This window comes from Nicotiana tabacum, chromosome 11 (genome assembly GCF_000715075.1).
Source record: "Nicotiana tabacum cultivar K326 chromosome 11, ASM71507v2, whole genome shotgun sequence".
Lineage (NCBI taxonomy): Eukaryota > Viridiplantae > Streptophyta > Magnoliopsida > Solanales > Solanaceae > Nicotiana > Nicotiana tabacum.
In genome coordinates this window covers 161403951-161427146 of record NC_134090.1, presented here as the reverse complement: position 1 = coordinate 161427146, position 23196 = coordinate 161403951, and the positions used below count along the sequence as shown (strand labels likewise).

General features: G+C 33.7%; 4 protein-coding genes and 1 pseudogene across 5 annotated transcripts; 2 read left to right on the top strand and 3 right to left on the bottom strand.

Annotated features, from left to right (window-relative positions):
- Positions 1-202: 202 nt before the first annotated feature.
- Positions 203-4037, bottom strand: LOC107786148 (uncharacterized). Of its 2 annotated transcripts, XR_001648079.2 has the most exons (4): positions 3611-4037; positions 1566-1721; positions 789-1000; positions 203-605 (listed from the first exon to the last, which is right to left on the bottom strand). XR_001648079.2 is itself a non-coding variant. In XM_016607600.2 (3 exons), exons 1-3 carry the CDS (start codon positions 3929-3931, stop codon positions 932-934), a joined length of 546 nt encoding a protein of 181 aa, XP_016463086.1. In that variant the 5' UTR covers positions 3932-4037; the 3' UTR covers positions 203-931. The 2 variants fall into 2 exon arrangements, 1 of the variants encoding a protein (XP_016463086.1); XM_016607600.2 differs by having other exon boundaries at positions 203-1000.
- A 1598-nt stretch (positions 4038-5635) lies between these two features.
- Positions 5636-7227, top strand: LOC107786144 (large ribosomal subunit protein eL6). Its single transcript, XM_016607591.2, has 2 exons — positions 5636-6234; positions 6880-7227. Exons 1-2 carry the CDS (start codon positions 5701-5703, stop codon positions 7033-7035), a joined length of 690 nt encoding a protein of 229 aa, XP_016463077.1. The 5' UTR covers positions 5636-5700; the 3' UTR covers positions 7036-7227.
- Positions 7228-7347: 120 nt separating this feature from the next.
- LOC142166700 (small nucleolar RNA snoR109) lies at positions 7348-7442 on the top strand (annotated as a pseudogene).
- A 6758-nt stretch (positions 7443-14200) lies between these two features.
- LOC107831633 (uncharacterized) lies at positions 14201-14851 on the bottom strand. Its single transcript, XM_016659415.2, has 2 exons — positions 14540-14851; positions 14201-14422 (listed from the first exon to the last, which is right to left on the bottom strand). Exons 1-2 carry the CDS (start codon positions 14849-14851, stop codon positions 14201-14203), a joined length of 534 nt encoding a protein of 177 aa, XP_016514901.2.
- Positions 14852-19841: 4990 nt separating this feature from the next.
- On the bottom strand, positions 19842-22142 carry LOC107831634 (uncharacterized). The gene is made up of 2 exons (XM_016659416.2): positions 21589-22142; positions 19842-20938 (listed from the first exon to the last, which is right to left on the bottom strand). The coding sequence occupies exons 1-2, from the start codon at positions 21989-21991 to the stop codon at positions 20433-20435; spliced, it is 909 nt and encodes a 302-aa protein (XP_016514902.1). The 5' UTR covers positions 21992-22142; the 3' UTR covers positions 19842-20432.
- Positions 22143-23196: the final 1054 nt, after the last annotated feature.

Sequence of the window (23196 nt, the reverse complement as noted above, 5' to 3'; positions counted from 1 at the left end):
ACGAAAAGAGGCAATACATCAACCGAAACCATAGAAAAAAATAATTGTATCACAAGAACCAGAAAATATATGAAAAGCAAAAAAACAATGATCTCACTTGGAGTTGGGCGCGTGAATAGCTTGAAAATCAATTTTTTCTCTATCTCTAAATTGTCCATATCAACCATTACTTTATGCAGAGCTAGCGGAAAACTACGTCTAGTAAACCAGGAAAAAATGGCAATTGATCATAAATAGTAAATGGCATTCTGCACAATTTGAGAGAAACTACCTGTAAATGGAAATATATGAACAACAGTTAAAGATAACAGATCGATGGTTCAAAGTTTTCCATTTTCCCAAATGCCCAGCATGATTGCGCAGCTCGCAAATGGCCACTGAAAAAGCTCCAGGAGAGGAACTGCAAGTTTTCGCAGTATCGCTGCAGCAGCAATAGCTATTTTGCTTCTTAACATCAGTTCAAAAATTTGCTTGTCTTCCATTTGTGTGTTTCTGAGGGTATGGGGGTACTTTATTTACTGCAAACACTTGAAGCACTCGTTCTTTCTTATGACGATACATACAGACAACAACTTCTTGCTCCACAAAATCGGAACTTGCATATACTAAGACAAAGAGAATAAAAGAATGAATCATAGCCCTTCAATCTTGATGCAATAGCATATGTCGTCCCACTAATTCCAATATATATGTTCCACTATGGTCGTTGGAAAAAAATTATCAACTCGGCCAATTAAAAAAATAGTGACTCTACCTTACAGTACACAAAGGTTAAAAATTACAGTTACCTTAGGATGAATGAAGAGCTGAGGCAGTTTCGTTGCTCAATCATGAGCAGCATTTTACAGAAAGCCAGATTGCCTCAGTGCTACTGGAGTTCACTTTGACCAACTGATCATCTCTTGTCTAATCTCTATTGTTCATGAGCCTCCTAGCCCAAAGACAAGTCCAAGGTGCTTTCATTTAAATCTTGTCGTTCTGTAGGGTTATCTTGTGGAGCCTGAAAGATAAAGGCACAATTCAGACATTGCACAACAATATACCATTGTTGCTATCGGACTCGCAAAAATCAGAATTTCAGTATCTAGCCAGACTTGTAGAGCAAATGACCAAGGCAGTTTAGAGCCCAACAAAAGGATAAAGTATCACCAAAATTCCTAGTAAAAATTAGGAAAAAGCTCTTTAGAAGCTAAACACCAGACCTTTATCAAGTTCGGGATGGAAAAGCTTTAGAAAATACACCACTGCACTGAAATAAAAGCGCTCTCACATTATCAAAAAATAATAGCACTCTTTTTCGATAAACTAAAAGAAAAGCACAATTAGGATCTAAACATTTGGCTTGGGAGAAGAGGGCTAGAACGAGAAGCCACAATATACATGATACTAGCTGTATGAAGTTCATGGCTTCAATCTCATTTTCCTTTCAGATAAAAAGTTAATTAAAAGAGCCTGTCATTTCCAAATCACGTTTAAATTGCTTCCTGCAAGTACTTTTGTATTGGAAGTGAGACTGCAAGCACACATACTAACATGCTATTAAACTTAAATGCTAGTTTTGCTACCTGACTTTCTTCCATCGGCACATTATTGATGTCAGGATTTTCATCAAAACCATCAGTCTCCAATGTTGGCCTCCCACCATTTGAGTCAGTCTCAGCTGGTTTTGCTTCATTGTCATGTTCAGATTCCTCGTAGTTTTGTTCTTCAAGCAGAGCAATCTATTTCAACCATTTAAAAATAAAATATAAATATCAGCATTAAGCGCATAAAATACAACAAACAAACCCCTGATTGAAAGACCAATATAAAATGGCATCAGATTACTGAACTGCAGACAACTGACCAACATCAACATATGGCTAACAGAATTGTGTGCCATGAATCATGACCCTACTATGGGAAAGGATTAATCTGAGTATAACACCTAGCACGGGAAAGATACATTTCACATTCCAAATAAAAAGTAGGGTCAAACATACCCCTCTACTGTACAGAATATCTTAATTTTGCCATCTATTATACTTTGGGCCATTCACACCCTTACCATTGGCAAAGCATCTCGTATTTTTCCTTGACTTTAATGGAGCATGGACCCTAACCGATGTATAACCGAGGTAATTTTAAACCGTACTTAAAAATAAAGGGGTAAATCTGGACCTCTTTTCTGAAGCACTTTGACACGTGAAATCCACCCACAGTACTCCCCGGAGTTCCGTCAAGGTCAAGGGCAAATAAGAGACAATTTGCTAAAAGAATGACTCAATGGTTTACCAGAGGGTAAACTTAACATATTTTGTATAGTAAAGGGGTTATTTTGACCTTTCCCTAAAAGGAAAGATCAGGTAATAAGCCACTACACTTTCTTAGATTTTACTTCCCACTGCCTCTTTTGATCAATAAATACTGAAATCAAACTCCTCTTACTGGGACAAGTGTCCACAACATCTCCGCATATGGAGACATTATAGAGGCTAACATTGTAGAACCTAAGGTAGCATATTACTGAACTAGTAAGACTTCAACTCAATAGTCATACAGTGCCATTCTAAGAGAACCATCTTCCTGGGGCTCCAGCATCCCTCAACAAAGCAACGAACCATAAATGCACTAGAAAAAACATGCTTTGGCAAAGCAAGGACTGAGCACCCACATCTTATGTAAAAGAGAAGGGATCAAATGTATCAAACTTCATCTTCTCTCTCTACCTCCCTCCCCCCTTGCTCCCACCACCCTCCACGACCCAGGTAAGCAGAGAACTCCACGTTATTTCAGGCAAATATTCACGCCAGGTATATCTTTAACGTCTTCTTCACTTTCATGCATCACTGATCTCATTGACAGCGCACCAAGCAGCACCACCGCAAACCAATATAGGGAGATTTAGGAGTACTTCTCTATGTTAAATGAGGACAATCAGTAATTGCAAATTTTGAACTTTACTATTTTGACATTTGTATTGGTACCAGTCTCAAAAAAAAAGTTAAATGAGGACAACATTAAAAAGATCCTTCTTTTATTCCACTTGTGTTTTTGGTGTAAAGAGAGAATACTCTATTGTAAAGATAGTCGGCAAACTTCATAGATACCTATGGATGACTCCAGTAGAGTTATGAACAACTTGAAGTCATTTTTGACACCAGCTTGGTGTTTGGCAATGAAACTTTTGACTTACAAAATAAAGCTCTATTAATATTTGTAAATGAGAAAAAGACTGAACCATTGTCAGCACCTAAGTATATATTTTAAATATCTTTTGAGATCAGTGTTAATAATCTATGATAATTTCATAAATTAAATTTACCCCATCCAGTGTTTACATCAAAGTAATGAATGCAAGATATGTGTCTTTCACTTAACCATGGTTAAATGATAGGAATATATATTTTCACTTGAACAATTAAGGTTAAATTGCTTAGTTTGATGTAAACTCCGGGTGTGCATACTAACTATGTAATCTTTCAAGCAAAGTACACTTATCCAAAGCTAAAAGTTCTATAAAAAATCATAATTCAATATACAAACACATTACACTTAGCTTATCTCTCAATATGCACTAAAGTTCATGTTATTAAAACTCAAAGCTGCCAACTCATTGGAAAATAATTACCGGAATATACTTGAATTTACGCTTAGGTAGCTCCTCCACCGCAACGGCGTCGTCGTTAGGGGAGTCATTTTTTTCGCCGTTACCGCCAGCAGTACCATTGTTGTTTTGGCTAGCAGTTATAGGCGTCCATTTGAAAAGCAATAGATGAGAATCGTTACTACCGTTAACTCTGCCGTTAGCTCTCTGATGATTGTTGCCGGAGGTCGGCGGCGTTACGTGGATCCACTTTTTCTTCCACCTTCGAACTGGTCCAGTAAATACTGTGATCGGCCCTCCGTACCTAGTTGATGACCGGCCCAATCTGGCCCCTACTCCTTCCATTTACGGCCGCGGATCGGTGGCGCAAATATGTAGGAGATGCTATCTCCAACCTTTTTTACCATGTGAATTCTTTTCCTACCAAATTAGTATATTTATTATTATTATTAACTTGATCCACTTTATTTTATGTAGCAATATTTGATCGGCGTGAAGATTGGCGTGAAGTCTAATAAAGAAAAAAAAAACTTTTGACACATTAAAAGTATCATTATAACCATATGTTATTTTTGCAACTATAAGAGCATCTCTTTAAAGATAAAAACAAATAAAAAAAATTGAAGCATAGAAGGTTATCATTTTTCTTTTTGGGTCATAATTTGAGACGATTTAAATAAAACGGATGGAGTATTTGCTTTGATATTCAAATTTGACCGTAAAAGACAATTTTTATCCAATAAAATGCCTCTAAAAAATTCATTCACATGTCTCAAACTTTAACTTCTAATTAAGAGATGGAGAATCATCAACATCACCCACTGGCGATCAAATTCACAAATTACACCAATTGTCTCTCTAAGGGATTGTTGTATTGATGATTAGGGGTCGTTTGTGTTGGTGTTTGGATGTTTTGCTTCAAACTTGAGATTATTTGAGTATATTTTGGATGGTTTGATCCAGATAAAAATTATAAATTCAAATAATACTTTGTTAAACAATACAAAAATTTATGCGAATAGATTATGATAAACAATTTAACAGATATATCAATTACAAATAACACGGTCATACCAATCTAGCAAATTTGATGAATAATTGAACAAAAACAAAATTATACCAATCAGATAGAATTTATTAACAATTTAACATATAAGTTGAATGCAGATAATATAAGTCATACCAATATAGAGTTTGGTAAATAATTGAATCATTACAAAATCATGCTAATTGGTAGAGTTTATGAACAATTAACAATCTACGTACACTAATATAGTATAAAATTTACCAATTCAATAAAGAATCCCTGACAAGCAAGAAAGGTGTATGGGCGCGAGGGCCAATTTCTATATACATTAAAAGCGAGGACGATATTTAAAGATTAGCCCTTATAGGGCCATTCTTGTCCATCACCAATTAAATCATAGACCTCATATTTACTGAAAGCCTTGGTCAACTACATAATATGATAAAAATGCCACGGTGTAATTACTTTTTAGTCCACTTTTTAATGTTTAGCAACCGTTTGAAATGTGATCAATATATTTTCACTTTTTAATGTGAAAATAAAATTAAATAAAACTATGGGATATTATTACTTTTAGCCCTCATAAACTATTTATATCTAGTAGTCAAAAAAGTATATAAAACTTGTATAATTTTTATATATAACATACAGAATATATATATATACAAATACTATATAAATTTTATATATTTTTCGGCTATTATTTTTACAACGGCTATACACTGTCATTCTTCCTAAAAATATTCCTAGCTTGAGAATACGAAAAAGCTCCAATATAATATGTTAATATTCAACTTCTTATAATTGAAACTCCACATAGTGAAAAACTGGTTAAATTTGACTAGTTTTGTAATGAGGGATAAATGTCAATTACCCGTCTAAAAAGTGGCTATTTTGTCGAGTTTTTTCTACAATTTGACGAAATCCATGGCAAGCCCAAAGATGAAAAATCACCTAGCCCAGACCAGCCCAAATACACGTGGGCTCTCATCTTCAATATCCCTTTACATAACCAAACGCTGAGATCTCAGCCATTTCTCTCAAAAACTAGGGTTTACTCTCTCACCTGAGCAGCTTCTCTTCTCCAATGGCGCCCAAGAAAACTCTTCGTAACCCAGAACTAATTCCTGGCCTGGGAAAATTCTCACGTTCTAAAATGTACCACAAGAAAGGTCTCTGGGCAATCAAGAAAAAAAACGGCGGCACATTTCCATCCCACAGCAAAAAACCCACCACCGCCGCTCCGGCAATAAAACCCCCAAAGTTTTACCCCGCCGATGATGTGGCAAAACCACTTGTGAACAAACACAAGCCAAAACCTACAAAACTCAGAGCAAGCATTACACCTGGAACTGTGTTGATTATCCTAGCTGGTAGGTTTAAGGGGAAACGAGTTGTGTTTTTGAAACAACTTGGTTCTGGGCTACTGCTTGTTACTGGACCCTTTAAGCTTAATGGCGTTCCTCTTAGACGTGTGAATCAAGCTTATGTTATTGGTACCTCAACTAAGGTTGATGTTTCGGGTGTGAATGTGGAGAAAATTGATGATAAGTATTTTGCTAAGCAGGCTGAGAAGAAGCAGAAGAAGGGAGAAGGGGAGTTTTTTGAAGACAAGAAAGAGGTTTGTTTTCTTAGTTCTTTTTCTGTTTAGATTTGTTTCCTTAGTGTGTGTGCAAATTCAGGATCATATATAAATGTGACTTAGTATAGATATATATATATTTATAATAAAATTGTTTGCTGTGTGTGTGCGCGCACACTTATGTGTGTGTGCATGTGTATAGATCAATGTATTGTGGATATACCTTTTGAAAGTGGATATGGACTTAGTAGAAATATATGGGTTTAAGTTATATACATGGATATTATAATGGATTATTTACAACGTCAGTGTATAGAGTTACTTGCAATTACCTTTTAAGTGATAGTGTATATGTTTTTTATACCATTAGTGAATGGAACTTAAACTTTAAATATATATATATATCTACACAAATATATATATCTACACAAAGTGATGCACCCACAGCTTAGTTTAATGTATATATTATCAAATTTCTCTTAGTCTGTGTATGTGCGAGCATTATATGTATACACACACTCTATGTTATGCGGACTCTCCAAAATGCTGCCGCACCCGTATTGGATCCTTCAAAAATGCACTACTTTTGGAGGATCCGACATGCACCCGATGACATTTTTGGAGTGTCCATTTGAGAGTCGTTTGATTTAATTTGTGATTTGTGTATTTGATTGTTGAGTGCAGGAGAAGAATGTACTTCCACAAGAAAAGAAAGATGAGCAGAAAGCTGTGGACACTGCATTGATCAAGGCCATTGAAGGAGTTCCAGAATTGAAGGCTTATTTGTCCGCGAGGTTCTCACTCAAGGCAGGCATGAAACCACATGAGCTTGTCTTTTAGAGGAACATCTACAATCACTTTTTTGGATAAATTGATTTTGTTACGCTCTATTTTCTGTTTTGTTCGGTTTGAACCTGCGTTTAGAGGTCATATATTGAGGATTTGCTGATTATAAACATGTTTAATTAGAATATATGCATTATGGGAGTTTTTGTGTTGACCTTGAATATCCTACTTATAGTGACTTGTTAATGTCTGAGCTCAATGATGAACTTTTTTTGCTGTGGTTGGAATTATCCTCCATATTGAAGCTACACCTTCATGTACCAAGAAGAGGGTTAAATTGAGTACCCTTCATCTTGACTGCCATGGTGGCCGTAGCTATATGAAACAATTTGACTTGAGAAGTTAAGTGGCTAGTTGTTGTAAATCTAATGACATATTTGCTTACCGAACTTCTTACATTTTGCATACCCACTGAGAAGGGGAATACAAGGTAATGGCCTAGGATCTTGGCTTTTCGATAGGCTCTTTTGTAAGACCAACCATCTCTATGCACCTCCCAGGATCACTGCATTGATTCCTAGCAGTTTGCTTTGTTGCTTAAAAAATTCTGCATTGGATGGTTTTTGAGAAGGTAGCAGTCAATCTGATGTGATACACTAAACTCATTCAATTGCAAACCAAAAAAGTTAGCTCCACCTTTTGGCACTCATGCATTTGAATAGATGTTGGATACAGAAGTTATGTTGAGGATAGGTTGTGGCTTCAGTTGAAAGGTGGTTTTGGGATTGTTGTTTTACAACATTAGTTAATATTCCTGACTCTTCCTGCTGCTCCAGATGATTATGTAAGGTTACTGTGGTGGATAAGGCAAATAGTGAAAGCCTCGTGTAGAGTTTCTTCATTCACTGGCTCTTAGTTGTGACTGAAACAATAGTAAAGCACGGATGCCATTTTAAGTGACATTATGGAATCCCTCTAAGTACTGCTTTTTACCCTTTAAGATGCTGTTGTGTGGCAGCTGGATTTCGACTTGAGAAGTAAGAAGATAAGACTCATTCTATTTGTTATTTTTTCTCACAGCTTGATATCAATATCCATCTCAAAACTGCCTTCACATGATTAGTTACTGAATTTTTTTTAGGGAGTTCAAAAGCATGAGATAGATCCCGATAAAAGTATGGGCAGAGAACGGATTATTTATTCTTAACAGGCGATGTGAGAATTGAGAACCTTTACTCTTAAAGATTTCTGAATTAATCAGATCTCTTCAAGCAAAATGTCAACCCTATACTAATTGATTAACAGCACTCTACTACTAGTTCTAACTTCTACGTCTTTAAATCTTGTAACTGCTGGGCCAAAAACTTCATCTTCATCTGTATAAGAAAGGAATTTTTATATTCCTGTGCCATATAGGAAACTATATTACCCATAATGTTTAAGGTTTGATATAATTACATTTAGTATACCTAATTACCAATTTTATACCATAATGTGTTTTAACGGTACATTAATTGTATTGTATATTCCTCCAAATTCCACCCCCCCCCCCCCCACGTTTCCCTCTCCCAAACCCTCACCCTCACCCACGTATCACCCAACACCCACGTTTCAAACCCATTATTTCCTTTGCTAAACCCCCACCATTAACATCCAATTTTCAGTTTTTCTTCTACAACCGGTCAAAAATTGAAGTCAAATCTTCAAATTTCATACACACATTTACCTTCAGCTTCAAATTTTATCAATAAAGAAGAACAAACCTTCAAAGCACTGCCCTAAAAAAGCTAGAGAAGCTGATATACCTTCTTTCGATTTGGGTGTATTATTACCACATTCACTCAAAAAGTAAGGGAAATCTGCACATGCAATTGTAGATATGAGGCATAGTCTTTCTCCGCGTCAAATTAGGGCTGAAGCTAGAAATAAACAAAAACATGATTTCGATGCTGGAGAATCTTCGAGGCCAATCAAACAAGCGGAAAGGAAACGAAAAGAGATAGTGTACGATGATGATTTTGTAGAAGATGTGTCTATCAGTAAACCTGGAAAGAAAGCTAAAGTGGCTCCCAGCTCAAAAACTCCCAAAAAGAAGAAAAATTCAAAAAAAGCCCCTAGTGTTAAATCTCCTAAAAATGTTCAAAAACAATCATTGGTGAAGGTAAGAATTTAGTAATTTCTTCACTAGTTATTTCGTTTGTTTTAGTTGTTACAAATCTACATAATCTGTGTTGTTTCAGCTTTGTAGATTTTTTATAGTAATTTTGTATATAAAATGCAAATGTATCTATATTTTTTAAGCACTGAATTAATGTGAGATTATTTGTCTTCATTTTGAATATTAACTGTAGCTTTGCTGATCTGTTTAAAATTGATAATATTTTGTATATTTTTTGAAGTTATTTTGTAGATAGATTGCAAATGTATCTATGTTTTTTAAGACTGTATTAATGTGAGATTATATTTATTGATTGTGTAGAATGGACATTTTTTTGCATCCCATAATGTTGATTATGGGGTGCTTAGATTCTAGACATTATGTGACCCTAGCATTCCTAGCCAAATTAAAGAGCTTTTGTCTCCAAATGGTTTGAAGCTATTCAAGAAGACATGCTTTGGTTATTTACTGTCATTTCCCAATTTATGCATGCAAAATCAAGCTATTCATCTTCTTTTGAAGTATGAATTGAATTCATCCGATGCTTCCTATTTTTCAGCTGAGTTAAAAGGTGAGAGGTTAAATTTTGGATTGAGAGAGTTTGCATTAATAACTGGTCTTAGATGTCATACCGAGGTGATGGACTTTGGTTACACTCTGAATTATGTCAGTAAGATAATGAGAAGTTACTTTCGAAACAAGGTAAAAGTGGAGAAGCCATACATAAAACAGATTGTAACCAACAAAAGTTGGGTAAATGATGAGGATGTAGTAAAGTTATGTATTCTATATCTCATAGAATTCTTCATTTGTCCTTCAGAGAGAGACCATATTGGGTTGGTAGATCATTTTAGGTTTTATTTGGTGGAATCCGGTCAGTACGAGACATTTCCATGGGGTATTCAGTCTTACAGACAGTTGATTAAATCAGTTAGGCACAGGCTAAATCCTTTCGTTCATTCTTATCTCATTCGAGGATTCTCACTAGCCATGCAAGTATGGTTGTATGAGTATTGCTCCTCCGTTAACACTGATATAGCTACAAGGATTTCTAATTCAATCACTCGCATACTTAACTGGTCAGCTAGTAAGGGTCAGATTTGGTTAGCTGCAATTGAAGACAGAATGATCAAGCCTGAATAGATGAAGGTATTTATTTATGATTATACAATTTACCTACAAAATATCTACGATTTGTATACATATTCTGCCTTAATCAAGCTAATTTATTTTTTTTCCTCATTTAGTTCACCAACATAAATGAATCACCTGAAGAGCTTTCAGTGATGTCTTTGCCTGATAAAGTTGAGTACATAGCCGAAGAGATTGAACATGTTTCTGAGGATCCCAAAGTTGATGCTCCTCCATTGGAACCCAAAGAATCAATTGGAAAAGAGGACAAGGAGTCTATTCTTCGTAAAATAAGAAAGTTAAAAAGAGGTCTTGAGAAGGTAACATGTATTCCTAAACAACATTGTGATGTATATATAATAGTGCATCTGTTCTTTAATGTATGTTAAGATATATTTTGAAGTTAACTATGTTTTTTTTATAATATGTAGGTCGATGAAAAGCTTGAAGATTTTAGGAAAGATGTATTTGAAGAACTAGGTAGCCTTCGAGTGCTAATAAATGAGTCTGTCAAGACTGTTTTGCAGACGATAAACAGTCCAAATGATCAAGTTGATGCAAAGGTAACATTTGATTTTTATTCATATTAACAAAACTATTTATGTCACCTCTAAAATATATATCCTAACTAATATAAAACTTTCAGTTTGCTGGGAGTTCAACCAAAAATATTGACCAACCAAAAGACAAGAACAATCAACAATTTCAGTTCACTAGTTGAGAACCAGTGGAGGCCAGCACCAGCAAAACAGGTATCTACAAAATAACTTCACTTTATCTACAATTATCTACAAAATATCTACAAAATATCTAGAAGTTATCTACAACATAATTACAATTTATCTACATTATATATACAAAATACGTACAAATAAATACTGTATATTAGCAGAAATCTACAGATTTATGTAGATCTTATAACACACCTACATATCTTCTTAAACTGTCAAGCCACTACTAACCAGTATGATTTAACATTTTTAATTAAAAAAACAGAACATGTTGAAGGTGCACTTGGTGAAGAAAATCATCTAGCACGTGTGATTTATATACACATTTTGAAGGGGCAGTTGATGAAGAGAATGCAGGTATGAAATTGAAATTAGAGATATTTGCTTTAGGTTTCAATATTTTTACCATTCTATTAGGCTAGATATACATGCTGTTACAGAGAGGAAAGATATGCATGCACAACCTCTAATTCACAGAGTGATAGTAGCATCTCAAAGAGGACAACAAAATGAGGAAGATAACAATATAGGTGAAGAGGCAGAGTGTGTGAATGTAGGTGATTTAGAAGACTCCGGAGGTGAGAAGAAGGGGGTTACACTTGATGATTTCGAGCTGCCTGATAACTTCTTCTAGTTGGTTAAGTTTGGTGAGCCTATACAAGATGAAACAACACCCGTGCATCAAGGTAGAACAAGGCAGCCGGGAAAGCATACCCGATCACCATTTCTCCCTTTATACAGTTCTGGTGGCAGCACCTCTGTTGGACCTCAAATTTTTTACCTCAAGCACCCATTTACTAGTGTTATTTGTCAAAATGTAGATCTTGACTTGTTGGATCAATTCCACAAGTGGTTATACCACGGTACCGACACAGGTTCAAAGAGGTTAGTTTGCACAATTTGACACTTTTATTCCAGTATTCATCTTTTACACATCCACTTCATGCAATAATTTTATTTTAATTTCTATTTGTTTATATAGGAGGAATGCTCCGTATTCTATAAAGGACAACCAAATTAAGCCACGGTTAGATCTTGGAGTGGAAAAGGTTGACAAGACGGAGTGGTTCTTTTCCCTTGCACACCCGGACAAGTCCTCAATAACTCGGTAAGATTCAATGTATTTCATTTGTAGATAATTTGTAGATAATTTGTACCCTGATTGTAGATGCTTTGAATTCTAATTGTAGATGCATTGTAGTCATTTTGTAGATTTGTGTAGATTATTTGAAGATAACTTGTATTATAAATGCAATCTGTTTTATTGCAGCACATTAATGTTATAATGTATTACTTGAGGAAAAAAGGCAAGTATGGCCCCCACAACAAGACCAGGTTTACTACAACAAATTGTGTGTTCAAGACTAGGATTGATCAGATTTATGAAAAGTTCAAAATTCTCCTCAAGAAAAGAAGTTTTCTGTTGTCAAACCCCACGACGTTGTAGCAAAATATATATTGGGGTATAGACTACTTGCAAATGTTGCATGGGATGAAGTTGATTATGTCATCATGCCCGTCAACATTGTAGAAAAATTTCACTGGGTGTTGGTTGTTTTTGATATTGCAGAGAGGCAACTTTATGCGTATGATTCCATGGTCTCTTCACGCAATCACCCAATTGTTGAATCTTGTGTCGACAAGTTTTCTGTTATTATTACTTTGTATTTGTCATGCACCGATTTTTATGGGAAGCGTAAAGACATCAACTTCAAGAATACAAAGGCATACATTGAGAAAGCTATTACCGACCCTCTTAACATTCAGTGGATCGTCAGAGAGATACCACAACAAAAAGAAGGATCACTGTAACAAAAATATTCTTTCTTTCTATACATTTAACCCTTTTTTTCTAATGGTTTGGTAAATATTGATATTTTTTATCTTTGCAACGATTGTGGTGTATTTGTTGCTATCTTTGCAGAGTATGTTAGTCTTGGAGAGTTATCAATTCCGGAAGAAGACCTTTTTAATATTGACCAACACCGTAGACGCTATGGAGCGCTACTTTGGGACTATGCTAGAAAGAAGCAGGAACATGGGGCAATTAGTGAAAGTGAGGTGACATGCAAATTGGCAAGGAGAAAAGGTGCACCAGCTTTGAATGAGGAAACACGAGTGCAGAGGAAGAAGAAGTAGTTGTAATGTTTTGTGTGGAACATGTAGTATAATTGTTTAGTTGATGCTAGTTTAGAAGAAAGATGGTAGACAAGTTTTTGAACAATATTGTTGTGTTTTAATTGTAGCAGACTTGCGCTACAATTATAGTAGCCTTTGTTTTTTTTTTCTTATCCAGTATAGTAGTTCAAATGGAAACATTCTGTTAGTTTTATATTCACTTGTTGAATGTTTACAATACTTGATCTTCATTATTTTAGCATACAAATCTTTTCCAACTGAATTTTTATACAGTTATTCTGTCAATGCAAAAATATGTAGTTATTTTGTTGTTTTTCTGTAGATAAAGTATAAAAATCTTTAGCATATAACTTCTTTCTAGTTGAGTTATAATCTAGCTATTATGTCAGCTCCAGCTATTGTAGTTTTTTTGTAGTTGAGTTTGTAGATAATTTATAAAAAAAATTTAACAATGTATTTTGTTGCTTTTATATTTATTTGTTGAATGTATGCAGTACTTGATCTACAATATTTTAGTATATAACTCCTTTCCTACTGATTTATAATATAGTTATTCTGTCAATTCTAGTTAATGTAATTTTTTTGTAGTTGTATTGTAGATAAATTGTAGTTACACATTAACAACTATGTAAAGGATGCTAGAGATAGTAAAAAAGTGGTAGATTATATATGTAGAAACCATTCATAAACAAATCACTCTATGAAAGTATTATCTCAATACAAAACAAATCCTAACTAACTACATTATGATCTTAAAAATCCTCAACAATTACACATCAAAATCTGTTATCCTGAACTCACCAACAATTTTTATGAAATATTCTGTTAACTACATAAAATTTTATTTCTTTTTGGGTGCATTATTGCAAGATCTTTTGTTATGCCCTTCTCCTCCGCAATTACCACATGAAACCTTGTACTTCTTTGAATTTATTTCATCATATGTTTTGTATCTTTTTTTGAGGTCTTCCTGGCTGCCTTTTCCTTACTGTAGGTGGATTTATTACTTCTTCAGATATATGTTGTGGCACATTCCATTTGCTTTCCTCAGACAGGGGATTTACTGGTATTTCATAAGTACGCAAGAGGTTCTCCCTTGTGTAATAAGGAGAACAATATTGTTCAAAAGACTCATCCCTGTATCTGAAAGCAGCCAAAGCATGTGGACAAGGAAGTTCATCAAGTTGGAATTGCCCACAACTACATCTCTTGTTTTCAAGACAACAATAGAGCGCCTCACACTATCTAGTACTGTATGGATGTAGTCTGTTGAAGCTCTCACCTACGATTACATTACAAACCAAGAAACAATTCATATACGGTTAAATTCAAAATATCTACAACTTATCTACATTGTCCTGTATAAATTAATTTGATGCAATAAATGATAAGATCTTACTCTAAGCTTGTGCCACAATGTTCTGTTGTCATCCAACTCTTTGTTGAATTTGAACCCAAGGTATGTGAATGTACCCTTTGCTTTCAATAACTTTTCTTTCGTCCAACGTTCAAGAAGGGTCCTCATATACTCTAATAGTTCTACTATCGGCAGCTCTCTTGCATATTTTGTTACAGCATTCAACGACTCTGCAATGTTTGATGTCATAGTCCAAGTTCTATTCACCGTAGCATGTACTCGAGACCATCTATGGTAGCCAATATCGTATAAGTATGCTTTAACCCCAGGGTCAAACTCTTCAATCTTTGACATCCTTTTATTAAATTCATCAAGCATGTATGACCGTGCCGTGACAAAGTACAATTCGCTTAACTTTAGATGTCCCTTCTTTAACTTTGCCCGTATATTTGTCCAAATATGCCACATGCAAGAATAATGTGGCATGCATGGATAAACAATAGATGTTGCCTTCAAGATACTCTCATTCCGATCCGAAGCAACACACATATTTGGTCTTTCACCATATGCATGTTTGAATTGCTCAAAAAATCACTTCCATGATGCGTCATTTTTTGAATCAACAACAACATATGCCAATGGTAATATGGTACCTACATTATGTGGCAAAAAGCAATTAATTGGGTGTAGGAAAAAATGCAGAAAAGACATATACATACAAACTACAACTTTTCTACAATATATCTACAATAAATCTGCAAGTACTACAACAAACATACAAGCTACAATATTTCTACAATAAACTTCAATACCTGCTGCATCCATTGTACTAGCAGTTAGCATTATTCTCCTGTATGCTGACTTTAAGAAGGTCCCATCAACTACTACAACTGACCTACAATATTCCCAACCACTGATTGACGTACACATCACAACAAATAATACAAGAAGCAGTCATCGTCCATCTTCTTCAATTTAACTACATACCCCCAATAAGACTTCTCCAGAATATACAAATAACTAGACAATTTGCTGTAGGAGTCAGCAGGATGACCTCTCAAAAACTGTAAAGCCTTTTCCTTTGCTCTCCAAGCTTGCATGTAGGTTAGATTCACGCCGTGTTTTGACAACATGTCAAATTGTATGTCTTTTGGTGTGTAAATTGTCTTAGGATCAGAATATTTTGGAATAACCATGCTACCAACTACCATGACAGTAGGTTTGCGTTGTATGAATGTATTGTCCATTAAAGAGCATGTGTGCTGGCTGTTGAAATTTCTGACCTTGAACATTACAGAATCATTTATGCTAGTTGTCTTGAAGTGCCATGTACAGTTTTCACCAATACATATCAGCCAGTAGCTACAAAATAAATACAATTTAAACACTGGTTTAAAATGTAGATTTAAAAAGAAAAAGACTGTTTTAGCTTAAACGATCACATTATACAATTTATATACAACATAACTACAATTCATTTACAATACTGATAAACATTATCACAAGAAAAAACTGAAGAAGTAAAAAATTACAAATAAACTACAAAAATAAAAAAATAATGATCTTTGACCATTCATATGTTCATACCTTCTAGCACTAGTTCTTTTAACCCTGAATTGGAACTTGTGCATGTGAGAATAGTGCTTCATTGCAGTTGCAATTGCTTGCTTGTCTTGATATACTTGTCCTACTTCAATAAAACTTGGTGTACACTGTTATTATTATACTTTCATATTCCTCTATAACGGGAGATGTTGGCATATCAAGTAACTTTAATGTTCCAGACGAACCTGCACAAAAATAAAGATAAATACTATTATGAACAATTTTTAGAAATTTTGTAGAAAAATTGTAAATCTGTATTTCATATTAATTTTTCAAATGCTATGTAGTTTTATTATAGAATAAATGTAAATTTTTTATAGATATTATGAAAATTCATACTTATATATATATATATATACTCTGACATGTAGTTTATTTGTAGTAAAAATATAGATAAAATGTAGGATATTGACATACAACCAGAATTTGATAGAAAAATTAACAGCACAAACCGGCAACTGTGTTCTCACTGGTGATAATCAATTCCATATTGCAATCACGAACAGTTATACATAGCGGATATGATCCTAAGTTTTTGTTTTTCTTTTTCGTCTCCATATATAGACGAACATCCATATCGTTCCTAATTTCCATTGGAGGACAATGCTCGTTGACAATGTATTTGATTTCTATAATTTTTTCGGATGTATCGATCATTAATTGTTGTGCTATTGTAGAAATCAATAGACTATAACTCGCATCCTCATCGACTACAATGCCATCGACTTGAAATTCTCTAAATCTCCCATAGCTATCCCAATTTTCATTCAGTTGTAGCATAATTGAGATTTTGGACATAATTGCGTATGTTGCAGAAAAATTGTAGAAGATTTTTAGTCGTTTTTGATTTGTGAAATCAGAAAAAAGTTTGAAACAGAGTATATCACAGAAAACAGAGTAGCTCAATTTGAAACAAAAACGACGATAATTATTAATGTGCGTGATTTGCGTTGTAGAAGATCTGGAAGAATATTTAATTCCCCAATTTTAGCGCGCTTAAATAAGGAAGCCTACAACTACAATGATTCCTTATTTAATGAATTGTCTATATTTTGTAGAAATACTATTAGCATGGCGGGTAATATGCAAACTATGAACATATTTGGTAATATAGTTTCATATATGGTATAGGAACGAAAATTTCCCTATAAGAAACTAGTGAATTTATCTGCGCTTCACGCGATTATAAAAAAATCAAAATGTCTAATGTCATAATTTATTAAAAAAATCAATCTTTGCTAATTAATTAAGTGTGCTTTTATACGAAGTGGAGAACTTAGTTTAATGTATAAAAATTTATACACATTTTGCACACATAATTTAAGAACTTTGTAAAAATTCAAAAAGGTCAAGGACATAAAAAAGTAAAAAGTTAATCTTATATAAATCGATACTGTAGAGTGATTCAAATTTCTTTTTTAGTATATCAATGTACATAAATTAAAGTCAAATAAATAAATTTAAAAATAACTTTAAGTTCTATATAATAAAGGTGTAAAAATATTTTCGCAATCAAATTCTTTAAAAGATAATTAGAAGTAACTCTAATAAATATCATTAATCGATAGCCTTAGACAAACTAAATTGTAGTATTAATTACGTAAGAAATTCATTATACTATCCGGCCATATAACTTTAATCCAGAAAAACAGTGTTCTTACTTTGGCAAACAAAGGCCAAAGTAAGAAGGATATTATAGAGTTTGCAGAGCTAAATTGCATACTATATATATGGTATCAAAAATTGATTTTCAACGAAGACCTTTCAAGAATTTCAATCGGAAATATTCAGAAGCTTGTGCTTAGAGATATGATAAAGCTACGTGAAAAAGCAACCTTCATGAAGATGAGGCTGTTCCTTTTATTGTTCGTACTCTCCATATTTCTTTCATTTTTAGTCAGTCTTTTCGAATTGATGTCCACTGTCCACTGATACAAGGGCCTTCAACATTTCTTGAATGTTAAAGGTTCTTTATTTTTTAGGAATGTTAAAAGTTTCTTCAATATCTATGAATAAGTACTTGAGATGATGAAAAAATTATACAGTTAGTTGTAATTATATGTACTTCACCTCGCAAAAAAAAATTGTGAATCTTCAAGAAAAGTAAGTGACTATAACTAACAATGAATTGCTTGTTCGATTTTCTTTATGTTTTTAGTTTCTTTAATTCCATCTCATGTTTTTTTTCTTTTTTTGAATAGGAGAAAAAAGATATACAGACATATTTAAACGTGACTTTTTCTTCATACAACCTCTAATTCCAATAAAAATATTATTGTATTTATGATTTAATCGATATAATAAAGTCAAACTTTGTATGCATATACTTATAAAAATCACATACTAATAAAATGCATAATCAAATGCTCGGATATTTCTCAAGTGTTATTTTCATTTTTCTTTCTCATATTCAAACTCTCCAACAAATGAGAAATTATATCCTTCCTTGAACAATTAACTTAATTATCCTTTTTTTTCTATTAATTTTATAAAAATCTCAAAAGTAACTCTCTTGATTATCATTTCTGCCATTACAACACAATAGAGAGGAGTCCAGAAAAATACCGTTTAAGAGATACATAGTTGTAAACTACATAGAGAAGCATAATAGATTTGAAAAAAATGGCGAGACAATCTTTTTAAAAATAGTCAAAAGGTCATTAAAAGGTGACAGGACACAAACCATATCAATTGTCATTTCTCAAATAATCTTGTCATACTCTTGCAAAAACACCAATAATGTAAAGAAAAAGTCGATAAAAAAGAAGAAGAAAAAAAAAGAGAACTTCTGTACAAAAAATTTCAAATGAAAAGGAGAAGGAATGGTCAAAGAAGAAGAGATGAGAGTGATGCAAAGGAAAAGATATGCTTTACTATTTATAGTAACCAATTTATAATCCCTAAGGGGCCGTTTGGTACGCGGGCTAAATTATAATCCCTGGACTAATTTATCCCACATGGGAGGTGAGATAATGTAATCCCAAGTTTGATGGGATATCGAATTAAATTTTTACCTTGTTTGGTTGAAGGTATACTGTCAACCAAACATGGTACGTGACGTAGATAACCTACCCATATGCATTAGTGGCTGCTTCCACGGCTCGAACCGTGACCTATAGATCACATGGAGATAATTTTACTGATAGAGTATGTAAAAAAGTGAAATTTGATTGATTATTTATCAAAATTTCAAAGAGAGAACAGGAACATACTTCCTCCGATTGGGAGAGTGTTTATTTTGACTCAAACGAAGAAATGCATACGAATATAGATTCTCTATCATGCTCATGAGTCTTGAGATAAGAATCTATGGAACTAAGGCGAATTTGTGAATGAAAGACACATTCAAAAGTGGAAAGGAGAGCGGATTGTTTGCTCTTGCAATGAAAAATTCATTGTTTCTGGATTGCATATTCTAATAAGTACATAACCACAAACTTGAACCAACTGTACTAAACAAGAGTATAAAATAATCAAAAGGAAAGAACCACTCATTCCCCAATTTAGGAGAAATTCTTTTCATCTCCATCAAACTAGACTTGCTGATTGCAGCATACAAAGAATGGACTAGTATTTTAACTTGGTGAGTGCACATACAACTACACCCATTTTTTTCTTCTTTGTAAAAATGGGTGCTGACAAACTAACTTAAAAACCACAACTATATATATTTCGAGAAAGGAAGTAAAAAATGCAGGTGTCCACTCCAACTATAAACTGCTCAAAACACCAAGTGGCATTGCAGGGCGAAATTGCTAATTTTCTTTATATTCTCATTGAAGAAAAAAAGAATTAACAACATCCAAGAGCGTGGTAGAGGAATTGGTAGACTCATCAGACTCGTGACCTGAGGTCGAAAGTTCAAATTCTGTCCCCACCTAGTTAAATGAGCCTCGTCCCATTCTTTCTATAGGTCAAACAACTTCCCAAGTAGATCAACATACATTATATGGTATAAGCCTGTCTGGGTGTGAGACCGACGACCTCAATATGAAAAGCATGATGGAATCAGCTCGATTAATTTTTGTCACCACGCTCTCACTTTAGCATCTGCCGAGCACATGTAAGTGAAAATTAACTTCTTTTTTACCGGGTTTCATTCAATTTGTTGTGGATTGAGTGATGGAAAAACCAACAAGTTACGGCTTCAAAGCCTTACCATTCCTTTGACTTCAACGTTTTCAATTCCTCATAGAATCTTCGGAGCTTTCCTAGCTACTGTGGCCAGCCACAAAGGAATATGTTGGAATGTCATTACAAAGGGTGATGTGATCTCCACCTCTAGTAGCCTAACTATCTACTCAACTATGGCTATTAGATAGAGCAAACTTCATCCATTTAAAGCTGCAGCCAAGTTTCCAACTTTTATACCATTATTAGAAGCAAAGTTTTCTCTGCAGTAGAAAGAAATTGTTGGCATGGACACAAAACCAACTGCTCTTTTCTTAGCCAAACACTTATAAGAAAAATCAAGATTCTTCTTATCATCATCTAACAAATACTCATTGATTGTTCTTTTGTAAGAACCAAACCACTTAGCTTGCATATAACTAAGTTGCCTCCAAGGTGGAACATAAATATCCATTTTCTTCATTGATTTTTTCATAGCTCTAGTCATTAGTTTCACCACTTGCTTCAATTCTTCCACTTTTCCAACAAATATTGAAGGGAAAATCTCGAGCAATGAAGTGTAGTAGGGTGTTGGTCGAGCTATTTCGAATTCTCTAGCAAGATAAACTTCGATTATATAGCGATTTTCGTTCATGTTAATGTCAATATACTCGTAATTTCCTGATGGAAGTTGACCATTTCTCTCCCATTTTGATTTGCACAGACCTATATATGAAGTATGAATTCAAGAAATGGATTAGTTACTTTCCAAGAAAATGCTTACAATAAGTAAAGTGGTGAGATAGGTTTAAGTAAATGTAGCTACTTATCTAAGATACTAGCATCAATTGACAATAGTGTAGCTGTGTAGATCCTTAATTGGGATTTGAAAGATGAAAATGTAGAGTTTTGAAATTTCTTTCTTCACCAACAAAGAAATGGAACAAAAGAAGTCATACCAACAAATTTGAATTAAAATCTAATTGATGTAAGAATAAGTGTAAAGGACATCTCGGTGTATGAAGCATCCCATATTCACGCAGGCTCTGGAGAAGAGCCGCACCACAAGGGGTGTGATGTAGGCGGCCTACGCTGATGCAAGCATCAGTGGCTGATTTCATGGCTCAAATCCGTGACTTTTCACACAGAGACAACTTTATCGTTGCTCCAAGGCTCCCCTTCTATATAAGAACAAGTGTATGACTTGAAAATCACTATTTATTCTTAGAAAACTCTAATTTACCTCAAAAAATAAGAATAGAACTTAACATAATGAAATGGATTAAATTGTTCATTTACTAATCAATTCAGTAATTTGTATTCAAATTTTTTTTTCTCAATAATTGTGATTAAGACATAATTAACTTAGAACTTACCAGCATCAAATCCTTTATTACGCAACCGAGTGATCAACCGCCGTTTGAACTCCGCCGTACTCCAATCGCCAATTTCAAGCCATGCATTTTCCACGACGGAATGAATATTTCTCTTCACATAATCACTTTCTTCATAACCTAATAATTTCCTTAACTTCTCCTTAATCTCTAAATCATCAAAATAATTATTGCTTAATCCATTTTCTTCTTTCTCATTATCATCATTAATAATCTTTTCTTCATTTCTTCCTCCTCTAAATCCATTTCCTCTTTCAATAAACGAATTCACAAGACCGTACAAATCCGTCACGCTCTCAACCGACGAATGCTCGCTACCACTGCTTTCGCAAAATCTCGCCTTTGCCACGTCATCAAATGCCGCGGCTACCCTCTTAAACCTCATTTTTATACCCGATAGAAAGAGTTTAATTTTTATGCACCGACAATAAAATAATCACTTTGTAACGAGGAGAAATGTCACTTCTTGTGCTTTCTTGATGTTGTGAGAAAATAGGCTATTGACAATCTATAGAGTTTTTGCTTGATATATAGATGAAGAAATTATCTACGTTGCTCAAACATATATATAGTAAATACTATTTACATAGAGATAGGTGTAGGTACATCATTGGTTCTATATGATTTTGCATGGTTTCAGTATTTTGGCTTAAAGGGCACGACTAATGTATCTGGACATAATTTACGGACTGGTTCATTTTGTTTAGTTTTGTTGTCCTATTAAGTGATAATTATTAAATAAATGGCTTATCAATCGGATAATCACTTACATGTCCTAATAATATAGATTATCTGTCTTCCCATAGAACTATACAAAAAATTTTGAGAGTCAAATGATGTTATATTCCGAATATGATTTTTCAAATATTCAACCATAGAAAGTTGTGATTCTAATAGATTATCATATTTTTTATGTGGCAATGTTCTAATTAAGTATGTTATTTTTTTGCTAAAGAATAAATAAAGATTAATATTTGAGTTCCTACGTATTTTCAATTCTCGGCTATATTTTTCTTCAAATTGGGGTCTTTCTATACAAGCACCGCGGACATTATTTATTTAAGGTTTCACAATTCCAAAATGAAGAAATATAATTTATCATAGCTGATAAATGATAAAATTGATGTAAATATATATATATATATATATATTAATTAACTATTACTAAGTAAGATATGTAAGTAAATTAAACCTGTCAAGTATCATTCGATTATAGGTTTAATTTTTTTTTTTAACTCGAAAACAAATTCAAGTTACTTGAGAAACTCACCTGGTGAGCAATAAAATTAATATACCATAGTTGAGTAATAAAATTAAACTTTATTCAAATGACAAATAGTTTGCATTAATAGACTTGCCCTGAACATGATACAAAATTCTTCGCAATTTATTCAAAATAATTTAAAATTGATGAAACTAAAGTCGTTCAGAAATTTTGAGAAGGAAATGTAAAAAAAAAAAAAAAAAAAAAACATGATAAACTACTCAGGGAAGTGGCTATTGGAAGACGTAAATCTTGCAAGATTAGCCATCTTTTCCTATATTTTTCTTCTTCTTTTATTTCTAGGGTATTAAATGGATGGGCAAGTT

Excerpts from the sequence above, each read along its gene's own strand:
- LOC107786148 (XM_016607600.2), bottom strand. The coding sequence starts at position 3,931 with ATGGAAGGAGTAGGGGCCAGATTGGGCCGGTCATCAACTAGGTACGGA. Across the intron at positions 1,722-3,610 it reads GTAAATTCAAGTATATTCCG|ATTGCTCTGCTTGAAGAACA; the intron begins GTAATTATTTTC and ends TGGTTGAAATAG. Across the intron at positions 1,001-1,565 it reads TGCCGATGGAAGAAAGTCAG|GCTCCACAAGATAACCCTAC; the intron begins GTAGCAAAACTA and ends TTTATCTTTCAG.
- LOC107786144 (XM_016607591.2), top strand. The coding sequence starts at position 5,701 with ATGGCGCCCAAGAAAACTCTTCGTAACCCAGAACTAATTCCTGGCCTG. Across the intron at positions 6,235-6,879 it reads TTTTTGAAGACAAGAAAGAG|GAGAAGAATGTACTTCCACA; the intron begins GTTTGTTTTCTT and ends TGTTGAGTGCAG.
- LOC107831633 (XM_016659415.2), bottom strand. The coding sequence starts at position 14,851 with ATGTCAAAGATTGAAGAGTTTGACCCTGGGGTTAAAGCATACTTATAC. Across the intron at positions 14,423-14,539 it reads CATTGTGGCACAAGCTTAGA|GTGAGAGCTTCAACAGACTA; the intron begins GTAAGATCTTAT and ends ATGTAATCGTAG.
- LOC107831634 (XM_016659416.2), bottom strand. The coding sequence starts at position 21,991 with ATGAGGTTTAAGAGGGTAGCCGCGGCATTTGATGACGTGGCAAAGGCG. Across the intron at positions 20,939-21,588 it reads TAATAAAGGATTTGATGCTG|GTCTGTGCAAATCAAAATGG; the intron begins GTAAGTTCTAAG and ends CTTCATATATAG.